At 43.9% G+C, this 21712-nt stretch overlaps 1 protein-coding gene across 1 annotated transcript in view; it reads left to right on the top strand.

The window, feature by feature from the left end:
• Positions 1–21712, top strand: part of PSMG1 (proteasome assembly chaperone 1) — a 551386-nt gene that overhangs the window by 96322 nt on the left and 433352 nt on the right. The window contains exon 2 of the mRNA XM_044071460.1: positions 12332–12441. Within this exon, the coding sequence (XP_043927395.1) occupies positions 12332–12441 (110 nt within the window). The remainder of the gene's footprint in view (positions 1–12331; positions 12442–21712) is intronic.

Genomic DNA, 21712 nt, shown 5'->3' with positions numbered 1-21712 from the left:
AGATGTTCGAGGATCCACATTGCTGCAGTCCAATTTACCCTCCCTCCTTCCCCTCTGTGTTTAGGGGTGGTTGTGTAGGTGAGGTTATATTCTGCTAATTTTGTATATTTTGTATACATATATATATATTTTGGTGCAGATATGTTGGGAGTTTTTGGGTTTTGGCCTTATCTTTTCAGGGTCTTCTGACATCTGGGGCAAGAAAAGACTGAGGATATGACGTCGGTCATGCGCATTAGTACCCTGACGTACTGACGTCAGTCTAATGCGCCCTGACCGACGTCAGCCATATACTTTGGTATTCGGGCCGACTGGACAGCGGACTACCCAATAGTTAGGACTGCAGCAATGTGGATCCTCGAACATCTACATTTATGGTAGGTACAAAACTGTACTTTTCCTCTCACATCCCAAAGACATGCTGCAGGTGGATTGGACACTCTAAATTGGCCCTAGGTGTGCGTGTGAGTGTGCCTTCTGTGGAAGGTTGGGCTGGCAACTCGACACCGTAAAACTCCACTGCCATTCAATGTGCGGACAAGGTGATCCGCTGTGGCGACCCCTAACCAGGAAAAAGCCGAAAGAAGAAGATCATCTCTAAAAGTGTTTCAGAGATTGTCTGCCATAAACTGCTCTTTTGCTTTATGTGCTACATGCGATAATTTGTCTTAAAATATTCTCAGTCCCATTATGTATGATGTAAAAGGACAACTCTTCTTCACATTCTTTTTTTCATGTTTCCTTCAGTTTTCTGGGTCGCTTATTGCCTTTGCAAACGTGTTATTTTCAGTGAAATATTTCATTATTAGTTTTTTCCACACACGACTTGTTGATTAGAAGTTGCAGTCTTCTTATTGATGTCTTTTATTTTGATTTTTGTATTTCTATGATTCAAAAGCTTATATCGCTGTGGTGCAGCGGTAGCGTTGTTGCCTCACAGCAAGAGGTTCTCCCTTTCGATTCTCGGCTGGAGTGCGGGGAGTGCCTTCTGTGTGGAGTCTGCATGTCCTCCCCGCGGTTGGGTGGACGTTTGAAAGACATGCGTAAATGGGCATGCTTTCGTTGAAGGTTGAACTTCGAGCTGGCACCTTGGCGTTCGTCAAAATCTACTGCCAATCATTAATGAACCGGAGTTCCGCTGTGGCGACCCCTAATCAGGAAAAGCCGAAAGACAACAACATTTCTATGATTCAAAACAATTCTAAGAATGCGGTCTTGGACTTTCTTCACTCACTTTTGAAAACTCTTTTAAGAAAAGTTTGCCATGGTGTCATCTCTGGAGACAATATTTTTTTTCTAAAATATTACATTTGCTTTGCTATTAAATGTTTAGTTTTCCCAACTTGTGGCATGTGCTCCCCCCCCCAAAAATCTTGCATTTGATGCGTCCTTAGAGGTTTAGATTTCCCAGTTGGTGATAATAAATGTAACCCTTTTCTTGATGCTGGCACATTTACAAGAAATTCTCTGCACGCTGTTCCTTGTTTTTGGCACCTACATGTCATTCATGTCTAAAGCAAATCTTAATATGTAGCTACCATTTGCCGTAGAATGGGTGAGTAACATACATGGCTTTTAAGAGCATGATCCTGATTTGCTGGCAGTCACTAAAACATTCTAAAAGCCTGATATGTCGTTTTTTGAGCACGATTTCTCTGGCTAAAAAATGCATTAGGCATGACAATCCTAGCCTGAATACCCTGTTGCTTTAAGATCCCATCTTCTTCTAGTTTAGCTGAATATTCCTGAACTCATTACTAATCCTCCAAACTACTGGTTGATGCAGTTTATCTTCTACCACGCAGTTTGAGGACCTGCTAACTAACCTGTCTTCCCACCTGTTGCGTAGAGGGTTAATGTAAACTGGATTAGCTAATATATGAAGTAACTGCTGGCCCTTTCACTAAACTACACAGATTTCCTACTGTTAAGTGATATCATGGCAAGAATTCAACCCCCACCCCCTGAACCCTGAGAACACTGCTGCCTTTGTGGAATTGTTCACAGAAATCCAGTAGAATCATGTTAATAGCTGCATAGACAGCTGTACTTATATGGAGTAAGCACAGGACAAATGCACAAAACAAGCCTCCATGTTGGAATCCCAACATCAGTAGGTTGTATAAGAAGTGGAAGAAAATCCTGGCAAAAATTAGGAAGTGTAATGCACACCAAGATGAAACCTCCCTCATCAATTTAAACAGGGAACTCTATGGGCTAATAAGTCTGCCATAGTCAAATCTGAGGTAAAAATGGCGTCCCATGCCAAGAGCAATCACAAAGCTTTTTTCGGCCATGTCCGCAGCCTCAAAGGGCAGTACACAACAACGTGCCATACTAATTGTAAATGAATCACCTACACTGAGCTGGAAGATGTAGCAAATCTACTGGCTGAGCTATCACTAAGGGACAGGTCTTCAGTGCACTGTCCAAGGTCAAGAACATGGACCCCATTGGTGGGTCATGATAATATTTCAGAATGTCTCCTAAGTAGTATGAAACACAACCTGTCAGGATCACTGGAGTCACTATTTAACCATATTCTCAAGACAGACTTCATGCCAAATGGACTGCAACTGTTTTCCATCTTCTCAAAGGAGGGCCATCTACAGACTATGGTAACCACAGACCCATAAGTCTGAGTAGTTTCATATGCAAAGCCATGGAAAGAATTGTTATGGAAATGATGATAAACAGTGACATATAGGAAACTTTCAGATACTGGAACCAAGTTGGTTTGGTGTTGAAAATGTCACCAAAACAATGAACAAGGGCAAAATGGTGTATACTTGACTACCTTGACCTCAAGAGACTGCCCCTTCCCTGGAATAGGTTTCCCATCCATGTGGAGCAGATTTCTTCTAACCCAGTTCAATTGTAACTTGGACAAGTAGATGGAGAATTAGAAATTTGCCCTTAGTCTGGCACATATATCTCTAAATTAATTAATTAATTAATTTAGAGATTAATTAACTAAATTAATTAATTAGAGATTAATTAACAACACCATCAAGATTGTAAACAGAAAAATTGGATCCCTTTATCGCATCAAACCTTTTCTAACCCCAGCAACCAGAATCAAAATTGCACAATCTCATCTCCTATCTACTCTCCTTTACGCTTCCCCAATTTACACAAACCTTAAGAAAATCAATCTAAACAAACTTGTAACTTGCTATAACAACACAGCTCGTTTCGCCACTAGTAACCCATTTAGGACCCACCATTGTATCAACCTAAAACAACTCGGCTGGCTCGAATTTCAAAACTACCTAATAATTCCTCAACTCACTATAGCCCACAACATATTACACCTACCTGACAACACCCCAATACTCTCTCAACTTCTAACCCCTTACAGCAATCTGAACTCACTTCGCTCCTCTAGTAAACTCATGACAAAATCAATAAAGGTAAACAATGCAGCAGGTGCTTCCCTATTCACTAACACTATAGGTAAAACTTGGAATCTCTTACCTAGTGACATAACTTTGACTCAATCCTGCCACAATTCAAACAGAAAATTAAACTTTACTATCTAAATCATTGGCTTTGTTCCTGCAGTACACCAGACTAACCTTTTCTCTCTATTTTCCCCTTACTCTTCTTATGCACTACCTGTCTCATTTCTCCTCCTTTTACTCATCTAATCTAACTAAGTTTATGTTAAGCAAAATAGTTGACATGTAATGAACTGCATATTGTAAATTTGTTTCTCTGTGATATTATCTTTCGCTCTGTGTGTTCTTATGACTTTCAATTGATGCTATTCCTTAACAGTAATGATTTTTTATGTAATGTACTTAGTATTTTAGTGGAGCTTTTCTCCTCGGGCCTCTGCTGAAAATGGACATGTATCCAGCTAGACTAGCCCGGTCAACAAATGTAAAATAAAATAAAAAATAAAATAATTAATTAATTAATTAATTAATTAATTAATTAATTAACTAACTAACTAACTAACTAACTAACTAACTAACTAACTAACTAACTGTATTTATTTATTGACATTTGATAACTTGGAAAGTCTGACTGGGTAGGAGCCCATTTTCAGCAGTGGCCCGGGGAGAAAAGCTCCAAAGTATTACAAAACATTTTGAGAATAATGCTTTTACAGTCTTTAAAAAATAATACAAAAACAAATACAATTTAAATTATACCAAATTAAACGTAATATGAAAATATTTATTAAGAGCAGATACATGGTATATGACCATGATTTAATAGTTAGAGAAATTTAAAGGTGAGTTAGTATAATACACACAGGAATTGCAATACGAAATGAGAGAAGAGCAGGCTTAGGGTATGTTTAGAGAGAAAGCCAGGTGAGAGGATCTGATAGAAGGAAGTGAGTGAAGAAGGGAGAATAATGAGATATAAGGTGTGACTTAGGTATTTGTCCACATTTAGGTATGTAGTTTATCCTGGTGATGAACAAGAGCAGAGCCAGCTTTTGGCTAGGAAGTCTTTCAGAATAGTTTGAAGGATGGGAGGGTTGAAATTGACCTGCTGGATAGAGATAACATATTATCGTAATCCCATTGTTAATTTTCTGTGTAACTGTAGTACAAGAATAGGTAAAAAAAAAGTCCTTAAACTTGCACATAAAATCTGCGTGTCAGACATGTTATACCCTTTATTAATTAGCCTGCCCTTTTTAAACCTTTAACATGCACATGCTCATTAATGTACACAGGAATAACTTCCTTGCTTGGGAACATGTAACCATAACTTCAATTCCAATAAAGATTGATGTTAATCTAATGGTAAGTCTGAGACCCCATATCCTTTTTGCCTGTTCTTGCCACAATATTTGCTAAATTAGTCTGCCACAAGTAACAGTCTGTCATTGAACTCCTGACAAATTAGTCGCATGGATTTCAACACTGATGTAGTACAACTGTAAGCTTTCTAACAGACACCCACATGGGGAAAGACCTACTCACAGGTTTGATCTACACCATCTAAAGATCATTCCTGTACAAGAGAACCCCTCAAGTCACTTAGCAGTCACATGTCCTTCAAGGATGCATCTGCAGTCCTAACAAATGGGTTGTCCTGCCTCAGGCAGCCCCTCGGTCGGCCGGATTCCAAAGTCTGGGTCTGGCCTCGGCTGATGTCGCACTTCACCCGACGTCATAGCTGCTGTGAATTGGGTATAAAGGCATCAGCCGACGCCATTTTCCTCAGTCTTTCTTGCCGCGTGGTGCCCGAAGCAGAAGCTGTTCGCAAGTGCCGGTCGGTCAGATCCAGAGATTACTACTACCGAAGACTTCTAAAAAGCTAAGTACCCCGTTGGGGACTCTTTCTTGCCTCAGCCGATGTCAGAAAAAGTAAATAACTGTTTAACTTGTGGGAAACAAATACCTCATAAGGATTTCCACTCTTACTGCCTTCCTTGCTTAGGCCCAGACCACGACGTAGCAGCTTGTCTAGCCTGTGCTTCCTTCAACCGACGGACACTTAGACGTCGGTCGGAGTTTGCAGAGGAGTTTTTCGGCTCCGCTTTTGCTTACAAAATGCTGTCGGATACTCCGACTTCACAATTAGCTAAAAAGCGTAAGGAAAAGGACCGACACTCGCGGTCCGCGGTTTCAGCCGAAACCACGGTTAAGCCAACCGCGAGTGTCTCGGTTTCGGCTGAAACCGAGTCCACGGTTCTTCCTTCGGCCAAAAGCATACCTCCTATAGCCGAGGCCTCACACAGCATGGCTGAATCTGCTACTGAAATTTCCCCTGCTGTTGCAGGTTCCCAGGATTTATCAGATACTATTCCTTTAGACATATCTACTCCTGCACGTGGAGCTGCTCGGCCCCCTGCATCTATGTCTATCAAGGCCTTTTCCAGGGCTAAAGCAGCTAAAACTTCTAAGGCCTTGCCTGCTAAAATCCCCTCACACAGGCCTACCTCTAGTTCCAAAATGCTCAGCCTGGCTGAGGATCTCATTTCCTTGATCAGGGGATCCCAACCTCACCCTGACAGAGCCTCTCAACCCCCTCCAGTGAAGAGGCCTAGAGCAGAGCCCCCTGAGCCAGTTTCAACTGATTATTCCTCGGATGATTCAGAAAACTCAAATCCTCCAGAAGGCCCTTATTCTCCATATGAGGACTCTGATGCAGAAGACTCCATCCCTTCTGCCTCTCCTCCTGAGGAATTTTCTTTTGGGGAAACCCTGCATGCTATGAGAGAGCAATTTCAATGGCAGGGCCAGGTTTTTTCAGATTCAAGGAAAAGGCTAAGGACCTTTTTACATTTACCACAGCACAGGCCTTTAGCCATTCCTCCAGTACTAACAGTTGTGGATGATGCATTTAATGATGCTTGTACTGCCCCTGACTCTCTACCCCTGGCCCCTGCTAAGCCCGACAGATATTACAGGGTCCCGGACACACACTTTCACTTGTATAAGGCTCCTATTGCAGATCCTGAAACTATTTCACAGGGCCCCAAAGCTGTAGCAGCTGCCTCTGCCAAAAACCCCTCCCCTCTGAAAGAGAATCTAGGGCATTAGAGAGATGGGGTAAAAAAGTTTATACTTCTGCTACTCTTTCGGCTAGGGCCTTAAACTGTCAATTCCACATGATTCAGTATCAGGAATTTTTGTTAGACCAGCTAAATAAAAAACTGTCCTCTCCTGAACCTATAGACCGTAAGTCCCTTCAGGATTTGGTACATAACACTCAGCAGGTCAGTAATCATTCCTTAAAATGCGGCTATGATGCACTGGAGGCTTCCTTTAGATCAGCTATGACTGGTACAGTGATCAGAAGGCATGCATGGTTAAAAGAGCAATCCTTACCAGACCATGTAAAGTCAAAGCTCCTAGATGCTCCCATGGAGAAACAAAGTTTGTTTGGCTCCCCTGCACAGCAAGTGCTAAAGAAGGTGGAAGAAAAAGCAAAATCTGTCCAAACAGTCAAGGATTTCTTACAGGTCCAGCCTCCGAGGTTTAGTAGAAATTGGCCTTCGAAGAATTGGTCCTTTCCAGACACTTCCAGAGCACAGAGAGGCAGAAATAGGCGCCCAAGAGGCAGAGGCCAATCCAGAGGTGCCTACAGGGGACGTCAGTGGCAGCCTAACAACCAGAGAAGTACTGCCACAGATCCAGCTACTACCACTTCCACAGGACAGGCACAATGACTTGACTCTGATACCGCCTACCAGGGAACAACTGGAAGCACCCTTAGGCGGAAAGCTAGCCTTATTTTCTGTAAACTGGCATTATATTACAGGAGACAAATGGATTTTACAGACAGTAGACAAAGGCTACAGGTTTCACTTCCACACTCTACCAAAAAAGAGAGGAATGCCAAACCTACCACCAAACCAAAAAACAAACGCTCTAGAACAAATCAACTACTTACTAAGGATGAGAGCTATAGAAATGGTACCGTCTATGGAACAAGGACAAGGATTTTACTCCAGACTTTTCCTGGTACCAAGGAAAGAAAACCAATGGAGACCTATTCTCGACCTGTCCGCTCTGAACACATATCTCATTGTTCCAAAATTCAAAATGCTGACCCTACAGCAACTTCTTCCCATGCTGGGCAAGGAGTCTTGGCTGGTGACTCTAGATCTCAAGGAGGCATACCTGCACGTCCCTATACGACCAGATTGCAGAAGATAACTCAGATTTCTTGCAGGATCATAGCATTATCAATTCTCAGCATTGCCCTTTGGCTTATCTACTGCGCCCAGAGTATTCACGAAATGCCTGGCATCAGTAATTGCTCATTGCAGGCTTCAGGGAATTCAGATTTATCCATACCTGGACGACTGCCTAATACAAGCGGACAACAAGACCAAATTAACAAAAGATTTGGAAAAGGTTATACAACTACTGCAAGCCCTGGGATACACAGTCAACATGAAAAAGTCAAGGCTGGTACCATCCCAAAGGATAACATTCTTGGGTGCAGAACTGGACACTTCAAATCAGATGGCATTTCTCACAGCAGAAAAGCAAAAGCAACTACCACTCTATTTCATGGCATTAACAACACAGAACCAGCTTACAGCAAGGAAAGTCCTGCAAGCCCTGGGTTACATGGCATCCTGTATAATATTGATTCCACATGCCAGACTGCATATGAGGAAGTTGCAATGGTACCTAAGGAATTTATGGTCTCAACACAAGCACAGTCTAGAAGCCCAGATTCCAATAATTCCATGCCTGAAGCAAGAATTCCTGTGGTGGGCTCAGGCCTGTCAGTTGAACAGAGGACTGCCTTTCCACAAGCCTCACCCAAGCCAGACTATCACCATGGACGCCTCAGACCTCGGTTGGGGGGCACACATGGTGGACAAGTGTATACAAGGCCTATGGACACAAGACCAGCTGAACCTACACATAAATCAAAAGGAGATGCTGGCAGTGAAACAGGCAATTCAGACCGTTTCTTCAACAGGGTCATTTGCTGATAAGGACGGACAACACCACAGTCATGTGGTATATCAACAAGCAAGGAGGCACACACTCATATCCTCTATGCCGGATGGCAATGGACCTGTGGAATGTGGCCCTGAACCTCAACATTCAGCTCCAGGCCATATTTGTGCCAGGGAAAGAAAATATACTAGCAGACACCTTAAGCAGAACAACCACGGAAGCCCACGAATGGATGCTGCATTCAGACATCTTCAAATCCATTACAAAGAAATGGGGACTTCCAGAAATAGACCTGTTCGCATCCCCTCACAACCACCAATTGAGGAAATTCTGCACAAGGACATACCACCCACTTGCTTGGAAGGTGGACTCCCTCTCCTTCAGTTGGGAAAACCTGACAGCATATGCATTCCCACCTCTTCCTTTGATGCACAAAGTGCTACTGAAGATCACCCAAAGATCATCCTGATAGCTCCAGACTGGCCGAGGCAGCATTGGTACCCGCTACTGAGGAGTATGTCTCGGACACACGCATGGCCTCTACCTCTAGTTCCTTTACTGCTAACACAGAACAACTTCAAGATCCTGCATCCAAACTTGAAAACACTGCAACTAGCTGCTTGGAATATTACATAAAACAAAATAACCCAGATCTATCTCAGAGGGTTAAAGACATTATCCTGGAGGCTCGCAGACCCTCCACAAGGAAGACTTATTCAGCCAAATGGAAAAGATACCTCATTTGGAGTGCAGCAAAAGGAGAAAATGTATCATTAGCAAACATAGCTAACATCCTGGAATATTTAGCAGAACTTTTCCACAATGGCATGTCTTACTCCTCCATTAAGATTCATGCATCAGCAATTTCAGCAGAATACAACATGGATCCTCCAGTCTTCTCTCATCCTCTACTCAGACAGTTCCTGAGAGGAATTAAAAATGTAAAGCCTCCAAGGAAGCCACCTTTGCCTACATGGGACCTTAACTTTGTGCTGGAAAAGTTAACACTTCCCCCTTTCGAACCAGCAGCAACAGCAGAATTACAGTTCTTATCTTGGAAAACTGCTTTCCTGCTGGCAATCACTTCAGCAAGAAGGGTTTCTGAATTACAGGCATTAATGGCAGTACAGCCCTTCCTTATCTTCCATCAGGATAGAGTGTCCTTGAGAACTAACCCTACTTTTATGCCAAATGTGGTCTCCAGGGTATCATTGAACCAATCAATCCACCTACCAACATTCTTCCCCAACCCACAGAACAGGGAGGAAAGACTACTACATACCTTGGATGTGCACAGGCAATTGCGCTACTATCTTGACAGAACCAAGAACAATAGAAAAACTGACCAGCTTTTGGTAGCATATGCAACAGGAATGGAAGGAAAAGCAATTTCAAAACAGACAATCTCAAAATGGATAGGAAATTGCATTAGATTTTGTTACTCTTTTCATGGAAAGACAACTCCAAAAGACATCAGACCTCACTCCACAAGGGCTACAGCCACTACTACAGCTTTCTTACGAGGAGTGGCTACCAAAGACATTTTAGAAGCTGCTACTTGGAGCTCCGTGCATACATTTGCCAAGCATTATAATCTACCTTTATACTCCAGATCCCGAGCAGGTTTTGCAACTGCTGTTTTGCAAGGGATCTTAACTGCACCATAATCATCTTAGTGCCTCCCCCCCAGTTTGGCTATGGTAATCTACCCATTTGTTAGGACTGCAGATGCATCCTTGAAGGACATAGTACAGTTTTGTACCTACCATAAATGTAGATGTCCGAGAGGTATGCATCTGCAGTCAGGATTACCTCCCTCCTTCCCCTCTGTGGTACTCCTAGGGTATTTGCCCATCTTGTAGCTAGCTGGGGGAATCTATTATGGTGTATTTGTTTGTATATATGTATATACATGTTTATTTTTGTTTGTTCTCTACTGTTTGGAATCATTTACATTTATCCAAATTTAGCCTTCCTAGAGGGCACCTGGCATCTGGGGCAAGAAACACTGAGGAAAATGGCGTCGGCTGATGCCTTTATACCCAATTCACAGCAGCTATGACGTCGGGTGAAGTGCGACATCAGCCGAGGCCAGACCCAGACTTTGGAATCCGGCCGACCGAGGGGCTGCCTGAGGCAGGACAACCCATTTATTAGGACTGCAGATGCATACCTCTCGGACATCTACATTTATGGTAGGTACAAAACTGTACTTTTCATCTAGCTCTTCCATTCAGACAGAGGTGCCACAAGGCTGTGTCCTTAACCCTGTTGCTGGTTTTTCTTCATACATAAGTGGTCTAAATGCTGAAATGTGTTTCACAAATTTAATTCTCTCTGCGGATGACTTACTTCTGCTTAGTGCAGGTTACTGTTTTCTAGTCATACAAAGTGAACTTCAGAAAGATATTTCATAAATTGGAACTGGAGTATCTTTTTTGGCTTCTAAAAGTACAACTAAAAAACAAAAGCAACCAAGACACTTGTTAACATTTCACAAGCTTTGCAGTACACCTTTCTTAGTTATAAATACTCCATTATTTCTGTCTCTGATGTGACGCACTTTTTTTTTCTACTTTGTTAGCATACTAGTCTCACATGTGAAAAAGTTATTACCCATTTACAGATGGCATATGATGTTAAGACTCGGCATATACTAGGTTTGCTAACATTAGCAGCATCCTTATTGCAAAACTTGAATGTGCTGTTCCTTTCTTAATTTCTTCTTAAAAGTCAATATTACAAGACTCTGATACACTGAATAAAACTGTTCCACTTCATCTTGCTAGCTAGTAGATGGAAGCATCACTGCATTCCTTTACCCAAAGCTTAATATCTCCCAAAAGGTGAAAGATCTGGCTCGCTTTTTTCTGTCTCACAAATGAGCAGCTGTTTAACTACAGTTTATTACTTGCACATATGCTCTCGCTTTCATATACCCCTTTGTTCACAGACAGTGGAGCTCTTTCCCTAAAGAGCTAAATTTGCACCTTACATTTAACAGACAGGCTTTAAAGCATTTTATCCTATACTTCTTACCTGTCTCTCAAGTTATGCTCGCTATAAATGCTACTAAGGTAAAAGCTAAAACTGTCCTTCCTTCTCCTGTAATCTGAAAAGTAAAAGCTAGCAATAATAGCTTGCTGGCAATTGCACTATATGCTTTCCAGTAAAAGCAAATACATCACACAGTTAACCATTCATCCCCTTCTACCTAGTCCATCCTTGAATATTGCCTGTTATCATAAAACCTACCCTAACCCAATTTCCCCACGTATACTGCTTTCTTTCTTTTAACCAATAAATCCATCTTCCTTTTACCTCGGTCTTTGGTACCTTATCATACCCTCAGCTTTTCCATGCCTCTCACCTTGTGTGACGTCTGATACTTTTTTATCATTATAGTTTAGAGAAACAAAAAAAAAATTCAGTAGTATCATCTTTATGGTCACCTATCTTCTCTTTAAAGCATTTAGTGTGTTTCTTCTTTTGTTATATTTTTTAAAATTTAACATATATTTCTGGTTTTGTGTTTGTGCCAAGGGTGTTAAACTTTTTTGGCCTTGGTTGTGGATGTAAAGGCTCCATGACCTCAACCTCCCTGCTTAATAAATGCCAAGTAAATTTTACAGAAGTATTTTTATACAGCTTAGGAATGGGTTGTTCCTGCCCCCATGCCCTTTACAGGGAGTTAGCAATGACAGGTGGCAGCATACTGGAGTACAGTTATATGTCATTGGTAATAGGTGGAAAGGTGGCGCCATTCCTTAGCATTGTAATTAAAAAAAAAAAAAAAAAAATAACTACTTATAGGTTGTTTGTAATGTGTACAAAATTATTTTTGCATAACAAATAATCATTTTTATATAAAATATGCTGCTTTAATTATTTCTGTTTTTGTACAAGTGGGGTTTTAATTCTTTCTTTCTTTTTACTAGAGAGGTTCATGTGCAGTGGAGTCCTGAAATCAGCTTATTAAATGAAAAGCATATTGACCAGACACTGCCTTGCTCCAACTTTATACTAGCTATTGGACAGAATGCTGGAGGTAGGTATGAAAATAGATGAACAAACTAGATTTGCCTTGGAAAGTTGAGTGCAGTTGTCCCAGGTGAGAGCTGGGGCAACCATTTGCTTATGGCAATAAGCTACTTCATTATGTGTTTTTTTTTCTTCCTTTCTTTTTTTTCTGTCCAGCTCTGCAGTGCAACAGCTTTTTAATATTTGCCTTGGTATTTATATGTTTCTAAATAACAGCTGCTGAACTGACGTGACTGTAGCCCCAGGCCGCAGTGGGATGTGTCCGTGTATTCTCCTTGCTTGCATTATGCCATTACATGCTTAAGTTCATTCACTTGAGGTCAAGAGTGAAGTTGCTAAACCTGTGAGTTCTGATTTTATATTTACAAGTGGGGAAAAAGGTACAAAATATAGTTTTCTAATCTGTTGCAACACTTAACAGTCTGTCCCTCAAGGAGTTTGTATGCTAGATTAGTTAAATTAAATTGTCATTGCTCAAATTCCAAATCATGCAAGCTCTAGAAAAATTCTGTGTTCTCCTTGCATAAATATGTCCTTGTAAGCTCAAATTTTTCCACTTAGGGTCAGAGTGACGTTGCCAAACTGTTGAATTCTGGTTTTATGTTCATAAGAGATGGAACAAAGGTAGAAGATATCATAGTTTTGCAGTCTGGTATTGCATTTCGTAGTCTGGCAGTCACCATGAAACACTGCATACCATGGTAGTTTACTTAAGTTTTCAGTTATAAAAGCCAAGATCAGATAAGTTATTGAAGCACCAAATTAAGATGGAGAACAAAATTCATGGAATTGCCCTTGACTTCTGCACAAAAGTTGTTCAGCAGGTAGCTGTGCTCTCAAGTATGTAAATGAGCAGCTTAGCAACTATACAGACACATCCATGTAGTGAAACTGTACATAGAAGCAGAAAACGCAATCCATACAGCAGATGTGTGCGCACATTTCATGAATCTCACAAGATTCATGAACCTCCTGTCACATGCTCTTTCCACTCAGTGTGGTTGGTCAGCTGTGTGTCCATTTGTAGGAATGTTTGAAACACAGTGTGACCTGACCATGCACTGACCAGAGTAGTCTGGTATCAGCAATGCTTCCACCATATTTGTTCTGTGAGGGACTGTACTGTCACTGTGTGCTTGTCAGGGCCCATATTTCTTTAATAGATTTCGCTGATTTGCCTGTGCTGCAGTCTGCTATTACCATCACAATCTTTGGGAGTTGTGCAGTTGCTGTTTGCTGCTGTTCATTTCACTCTTGTGAGAATAGTTTGATGTGCCTTCCCTGATGGCCACATGTATAGAGTCCAACTGAATGAGTTTCATGGTGCTGCCCAGCGTAGTTCCTTATAAGCATATTATTTAGCCGATAACATGCTAGGATTATTCTGCAGGATGTAGCAAGGTAATATTTGAGTGTTTCCAGACATAGCAAGTCAACAGAAGCAGCCTTTGTCTCAAAGATATTATGAATGTTTGTGCAAGTGTAGTGCTGTACGGGAGTTTGGTCATGCTGTGTGTATTCCATACAGGCATCATAAGTCAGGGGAAGTAGTTGGCATTCAACATGATGTGTAACACATTATCTGTATGTGGCAGGGTGTATTAATACATTTGGATACAATATAAATGTATTGGTATGCATTCATGTTGGCCAACAGTGCCTCTACTTATGGAGTAGATGGCCCCGTGGGATGTTGCTATGTAGAAACTGGAGATTTAGCTGGAATAGTCAAGCAAACTTCCTGAGTGATGGCATGACACATTGGTTATGTTCCCTCATGCATCACATGCTGTTTGTCAGTTTGTGGAATGTAGCAAAACAAACACCACTCAACAGAGCACACCAACAACAGTTTGTACAGTGGTGGACTTGTGGTTATAAAAATTTGTGACTGCGGGCTGGGTAGGGCCTTTATTGGTACATGTGTGCAATTTGTGGCACCTAGTACTTCAGGAGACAGGTAGTGTTGTAGAAGTCACGTATGTTGTCGTCTTTTTTCTGTGGTGAGCTAGAAGCTTGTTGTCAAGGAACTTAGGCAGAGGCCTGAGCAATACCTATCATGTCCATTGGTGATCCCTGAAAGGTCTGTGTAGCTAGAGTAGAAAAAAGCTGATGTCCTTCATGGATGCATCTGCAGTCATAACAACTGGGTTGTCCTGTCGTCAGGCAGCCCTTCAGTCGGCCGGATTCCAAAGTCCGGGTCCGGCTTCGGCTGATGTCGCACTTCACCCGACGTCATCTCTGTTGGTCTTCGGGTATAAAGGCATCAGCCGACGCCATTTTCCTCAGTCTTTCTTGCCGCGTGGCGCCCGAAGCAGAAGCTGTTCGCAAGTGCCGGTCGGTCGGATCCAGAGATTACATCTACCGAATACTACTTCGAAGACTTCTAAAGCTAAGTACCCCGTTGGGGACTCTTTCTTGCCTCAGCCGATGTCAGAAAAAGTTAATAATTGTTTAACCTGTGGGAAACAAATACCTCATAAAGATTTCCACTCTTATTGTCTGCCTTGTTTAGGCCCAGCCCACGACGTAGCAGCCTGTTCGCCTGTGCTTCCTTCAACCGAACGCTTAGGCGCCGGTCGGAGTTTGCAGAACAGTTTTTCGGTTCTGATTTTGCGTATATTATGCCGCCGGATCCTCCGACTACCCAATCTGCCAAAACGCAAAGATAAAGACCGACATTCGCGGTCCGCGGTTTCGGCCGAAACCATGGTTAAGCAAATCCGCGAGTGTCTCGGTTTCGGCGAAACCGAGAAAACTGATCAAACTACAGCTGAATCTATATCTACAACTGAGGCCCCTGCTACCATTCTGGAATCGGCCTCAGAAACTTTACCCACTACGGTGGTTACCACTGACTTATCAGACACCATCCCTTGGATGTCTCTACCCCAGCACGTGGTGCTGCTAGGCCTCCAGCAGCCATGTCCATTAAGGCCTTCGCCAGGGCTAAAGCAGCCAAGACTACTAAAACAGTGCCTGTTAAACCCCCCTCAACCAGGCCCTCTTCTAGTTCTCAAATGCTTACTTTGGCAGAAGATTTAATTTCATTAATTAGAGGATCTCAATCTCACCCAGACAGGGCCTCTCAGCCCCCTGAGAAGAGACCTAGGGCAGAGCCCCCTGAGCCAGTTTCCTCTGATGATTCTGCTGATGAATCAGACATAACTGACCAGCCAGAGGCTCCTTTCTCCAATTTTGAAGATTCTGATGCTGAAGAATCCATTCCAGCTGCTTCCCCACCAGAAGAATTCTCCTTTGGGGAAACCTTACATGCCATGCGAGAGCAGTTCCAATGGCAGCAACAGGATTTTTCAGACTCCAGGAAAAGACTTAGGACCTTTCTGCACCTTCCACAGCACAGGCCCTTAGCTATACCTCCTGTTCTCTCTGTGGTGGATGATGCTTTCAATGATGTCTGCTCCGCTCCAGATTCTTTACCCCCAGCCCCTGCCAAACCAGACAGATTTTACAGGGTGCCAGATACTCATCACCACCTTTACAAGGCCCCACTTGCAGACCCGAAACTATATCTCAGGGTCCCAAGGCAGTAGCCGACCATAGCTAAAACCCTATTCCTTCTGAAAAGGAAGCAAGGTCATTAGACAGATGGGGTAAAAAGGTTTACACTTCAGCTACTCTCACAGCTAGAGCTTTAAACTGTCAGTTTCACATGATACAATACCAAGAGTTTATGCTTGATCAGTTAACTAAAAGCTAACCACTGATGAATCTCTTGATAAGAAATATGTATTAGAAATGGTAAATAACATACAACAGGTTAGCAACCATTCCTTAAAATGTGGCTATGATGCACTGGAGGCTTCATTTAGATCAGCCATGACTGGCACAGTGATAAGAAGGCATGCATGGCTAAAGGAACAAGCTTTTACCGGATCATGTTAAAGCTAAGTTGCTAGATGCTCCTATGGATAAGACAAGTTTGTTTGGTACACCTGCCCAGCAGGTTATGAAGAAAATGGAAGAAAAGGCAAAATCTGTTCAAACGGTTAAAGATTTCTTGCAGGTTCAACCCCAAGGTTTAGCAGGAACTGGCCTGCCAAAAATTGGTCCTTTCCTGACTCCACAAGATCTCAAAGGGGCAGGAATAGACGCTCCAGAGGCAGAAACCAAACCAGAGGAGGTGCCTACAGAGGACGACAGTGGCAAGGTAACAACAGAGGCACAGACACAACCACTGCCACTACATCAACACAACCACAGTGACTTAACCCTAAGTCCGCCTACCAGGGAACAAATAGCAGCTCCTCTAGGCGGAAAGTTAACCTTATTTTCAAAGAACTGGCACTACATAACAAAAGACAAGTGGATTTTACAAACCATAGATCAAGGTTACCGGTTCCACTTCCACACTTTACCAGTCAAAAGAGGAATGCCAAATCTACCTCCAAATCAAAAAACAGAGGCTTTACAGCAGATAATGGAGTTAGCAAACATGAGAGCTGTGGAAAGAGTGCCAACAGCAGAGCAAGGAAAGGGGTTCTATTCCAGACTATTCCTAGTTCCAAGAAAGGAAAAAAGTTGGGAGACCAATTCTCGACCTGTCCACCTTAAATACATACATCATTGTCCCAAAATTCAAAATGCTGACCCTACAGCAACTTCTTCCCATGCTGGGCAAGGAGTGTTGGCTGGTAACTCTAGATCTCAAGGAGGCATACCTGCACGTCCCCATTCGACCAATCTGCAGAAGATACCTCAGATTTCTTGCAGGATCAGAGCACTATCAATTCTCAGCATTGCCCTTGGGCTTATCTACTGCGCCCAGAGTATTCACAAAATGCCTGGCATCAGTAATCGCCCATTGCAGACTACAGGGAATTCAAATTTACCCATACCTGGACGACTGCCTGCTACAGGGGGACAACAAAAGCAAGCTGACAACAGATTTACAAAGGGTCATTTACTTGCTACAAGCACTGGGATACACAGTCAATTTACAAAAGTCAAGGCTGATACCATCCCAAACAAGGACATTCTTGGGCTGAATTGGACACAGTAAAACAAATGGCATTCCTAACTACAGAAAACAAAAGAACTCCCTCTTTACTTCTTGGCACTAACAAAACTGAACAAGTTAACAGCAAGAAAAGTACTGCAGGCCTTGGGCTTCATGGCATCATGCATAATCTTGGTCCCATTTGCCAGACTACATATGAGAAAACTACAGTGGTACCTAAAGAATTTATGGTCCCAACACAGCCACAGCCTAGAAACAGAAATCCCACTAATTCCATGCTTAAAACAGGAGTTCCTATGGTGGGCTCAGGCATGCCAGTCAAACCCAGGCCTACCCTATCGCAGATGTCAAGCAAGCCAGACCATCACAACAGACGCTTCAGACCTAGGATGGGGGGCCCACATGCAGGACAAATGCGTGCAAGGATTGTGGACACAGGATCAACTTCACCTGCACATCAACCTAAAAGAAATGCTGGCAGTAAAACTGGCAATCCAAAAATTCAGACCATTTCTCAAAGAGGGCCAGTTGATGATAAGGACAGACAACACCACAGTCATGTGGTACATCAACAAACAGGGAGGCACTCATTCATACCCCCTATGCAGAATGACTTTGGAGCTGTGGACCCTGGCACTCAGCTACAACATCCAGTTACAGGCAATATTTGTACCGGGAAAAGAAAATACTCTAGCAGACATATTAAGCAGAACCACATCGGATGCCCACGAATGGAAGCTGCACCCGGACATCTTCAAGACCATCTCAAAGAAATGGGGAATGCCTCAGATAGATCTATTCGCATCACCTCTCAATCACCAGCTCAAAAAATTCTGCACAAGGACATTCCACCCACTAGCATGGAAAGTGGATTCGCTCTCCTTCAGCTGGAAAGGCCTAACAGCATATGCATTCCCACCTCTTCCCTTGATACACAAAGTACTACTAAAAATCAAGGAAGAACGCCCAAGGATAATCCTGATAGCTCCAAACTGGCCAAGACAACACTGGTATCCACTGCTGAGGAGCATGTCTCGGAACAATATGTGGCCAATACCCCTGATGCCTTTGATGCTAACTCAGAACAACTACAGCACCATACATCCAAACCTAAAAACGTTGCAACTGACTGCATGGAACATCACATAGCAGCAGCTAATCCAGAACTTTCCCAAAGAGTTAAAGACATTATTCTTGAAGCACGCAGACCTTCAACAAGAAGGAACTATGCTGGAAAATGGAAAAGGTTTGTCATTTGGAGTACTGAAAGAGGAAAAGATGTGTCAAACATAGATATGCCTAACATTCTGGAGTATCTGGGCGAACTTCTTCATTCAGGCCTGTCCTACTCCTCCATCAAGATACATGCATCAGCTATTTCAGCAGAATACAACTTTGATCCACCTGTTTTTTCGCACCCTTTGCTCAGGCAGTTCCTCAGAGGAATCAAGAATGTAAAACCTCCAAGGAAACCACCATTACCAGCTTGGGACTTAAACTTTGTGCTAGAAAAGTTGACACTATCACCCTTTGAACCAGCAGCAACAGCAGACCTACAACACCTGTCATGGAAAACTGCTTTCCTACTGGCAATTACTTCAGCAAGGAGGGTTTCAGAACTACAGGCCTTAATGGCAGTGCAACCCTTCCTAATCTTCCACCAAGATAGTGTCCATGAGGACTAATCCTACAATGTTAAGTTGTCTATCTCGCCTTCATTCTTGCTGGATGGGTTCGGAGCCGACCTCGGCTCCGACTCGGCCACTCTAAAAGCTCGAGAGTTGGTTCCACCGGCTCGAGGCTCCCCTTATATCCCACAATGCTAGGCGAGAGTTACCTCAGATCTCGTTTGCCGCTACAGCTTCGAGGTTGGTTGCTTCTACCGGTTCCTGGTGAGTGTTAGCTTTTTATACTAAAAAGTTATTCTTTTTTCCCCTTTTAACCTTAATTCTTCTCAAATTAGTGTAGGATATAGTTCTTTATCCCCGACCCTATTTTTCTTATTAAAAGAACCGCTGGTTCTTCCCTTGGGCCTTTGGCCTTCCCTTCCCTAGGGTGTGTTTGTGTAGTTACTTTAACTTTTTTTTGTGCTTAATTTCTAGTATTTTTACTAAAATTGTTAATTATTTTTAGTATTAATAATTTTTCTGACAGGGTATAACTGTGTGTTTGGTGTGTGTTAGTGTACACCTGTCAGTTAGGATAATGTCAAAGGAAGCAAAGGTCTCTGGATTCAAGAAGTGTGATGCGTGCTGTCAGAAAATGTCTCTGACAGACGCTCACACTTCTTGTGTCTATTGTCTGGGGCCTTTGCACCTGCAGGACTCCTGTGCTGTGTGCCATGGCTTCAGCCCCAGGGTCCTGCAGGAGAGAAAGAACAAGTTAATTTTGAGAGGCTTGTTAAAACCAGAGGATTCCCTGTCAGTTTCAACAGGAAGCCCTCTAAGGCATCGAGGTCTTCGGCTCCGGCTTCTGAGCCGAGACCTCAGGTTGTTCAACCTTTGCCTTTATCGGCTCCGGCTGGAGCCGATAAGACTCAGTCCACAGTTTCTGTGGCTTCCTCGGCTCCGGCGGACCGAGGTTATCGAGGTACCCGTGTCGGCTCCGACAAGATCTTCGGAGCCGACAACCAGAAAGAGGTCTAGGTCACCTTCTCTTGGCTCCGTTCATTCGGCTCCAGGATCTCCCCTGCTGTCTGAACGGAGCCAAAGGTCTCATTCCTCTAGGTCATCGAGGCTTTCCGATCATGACCTTCAGAGGGTGGTGAGTCGACTACTTAAGTCCGAGGCACTAGCCCAGATGCTTCAGAGCCCGACTCATCAGTCGGTGCCTGCCCCGGTCCATCAACTCTTTCCTCCTTCGACTCTTTTGAGTTCGGAGCCGGGTCGTGTCGGAACAGAGACTGTGGTCACCGAGCCGAGACAATTGTCTTCGGCTCCGTCGTCGGCTCCATTTTCTTCCGTGGAGGAATCTCGGCGCCGGACTTCCCTCGTCGGCTCCGAGGGGGTGAGTGGCATCGGACCCTTGTCCGACCCCCCTCTCCCTCTCGGTGCTTCGGCGCTGGTGAGTTCGGCTCCGACATCGGCCTCGAGCCATCACTGTCGGTGCCGAGGGGTCCTTAGCTCCTCGGAGCGGGACCTCTGGCTCTGCCTGACAGGGGTGCTTTCGAGGTCATGCGGAGTGTGTTAGAGCCTGGCTCTACTCCACAGTCGGCTCCGTCAGCCCCTCCCTCTATGCTGCCTCAGGGTAAGTCGACTCACTCCCTCATCCCGGACCGCAGAGAGCCAGCTCCTCAGGAGCCCCTTTGGGGATTTCATCCTCTTCCGAGGCCTCTCCTGATTTGGCAGAAGAGCCCCTCGGAAGAGGTGCAAGAGGAAGCACATTGACTCACCTGAGTCTATCACGCCGGACACAGATCTGGATGATTCTGAGGGTTCCCCGTTCCCCTTCTGAAGATGTCTCATTTGCAGACATTCTGGAGATCCTTAAACAGAGGGAAATTGGCCAGCCCTCAACCCTTCGGAGGACGAATCTGTGTATCTTGAGGCGTTTGGCTCTCGTCCTTCCACCTCCTGGGTGTCCCCCCCCTTCGACCCCCCCATGCAGGTGGTTGCTAAGAAGGCATGGGCGGCTCCTGATTCAGTGGACCCCACTCCCAGGAGACCCTCCAAATTCATCACAGCTCCATCAGACAAGCAATTTTTATCAAAAGGAGTTTCTGTGGATGCTATGGTGGTAGCTGCCGCCACAAAGAAGGAACTGGCTGATCCTTCAGTGCCTGTCCATCCACCTAACAAGGAATCTAGGTCCATGGATAGGTACGGGAAGCGGATGTTCTCCTCAGCGACATTTACCATGCGTTCGACCTGTGCCATTTCACTCGTCTTCAAAGGGACTTGGTCAAGGAAGCGAGTGAAATGTTGAAGGACCCTACAGCTGCGGGTTTCCAAGAGAAAATGAACACGCAGCTGGCTATCCTTAATTCCATTTCCAACTCCTCCATGCGCCTCCTCTCTTATGCGGCCGATGGAGCGAGCAGAGCCGCAGGAACAGGGGTAGCCTTACGTAGGCACGCCTGGATGCGGCTATGCAACTTTATGGAACCTTTCAAGGCGTCTTTCACGAACTCCCCTTTGATGGATCATCTCTTTTGGTCCTCAAGTGAAAGAAACCCTGACTAGGTGCGAGACTGATGGCAAGACCCTTTCTGCCGCCGGAGTCCGTTTTCGACTCCTTCTAGGCCTTACCCCAAAGGCCAGAAGGGTGGAAAGATGTGGTTCCGTAAACAATCTCAAGG

This window comes from Protopterus annectens, chromosome 5.part0, assembly GCF_019279795.1.
Source record: "Protopterus annectens isolate FY-2018-M chromosome 5.part0, PAN1.0, whole genome shotgun sequence".
In the NCBI taxonomy this organism is placed as follows: domain Eukaryota; kingdom Metazoa; phylum Chordata; order Ceratodontiformes; family Protopteridae; genus Protopterus; species Protopterus annectens.
Note: the sequence above shows the minus strand (reverse complement) of the source record. Positions and strands in the feature narration are given on the sequence as shown.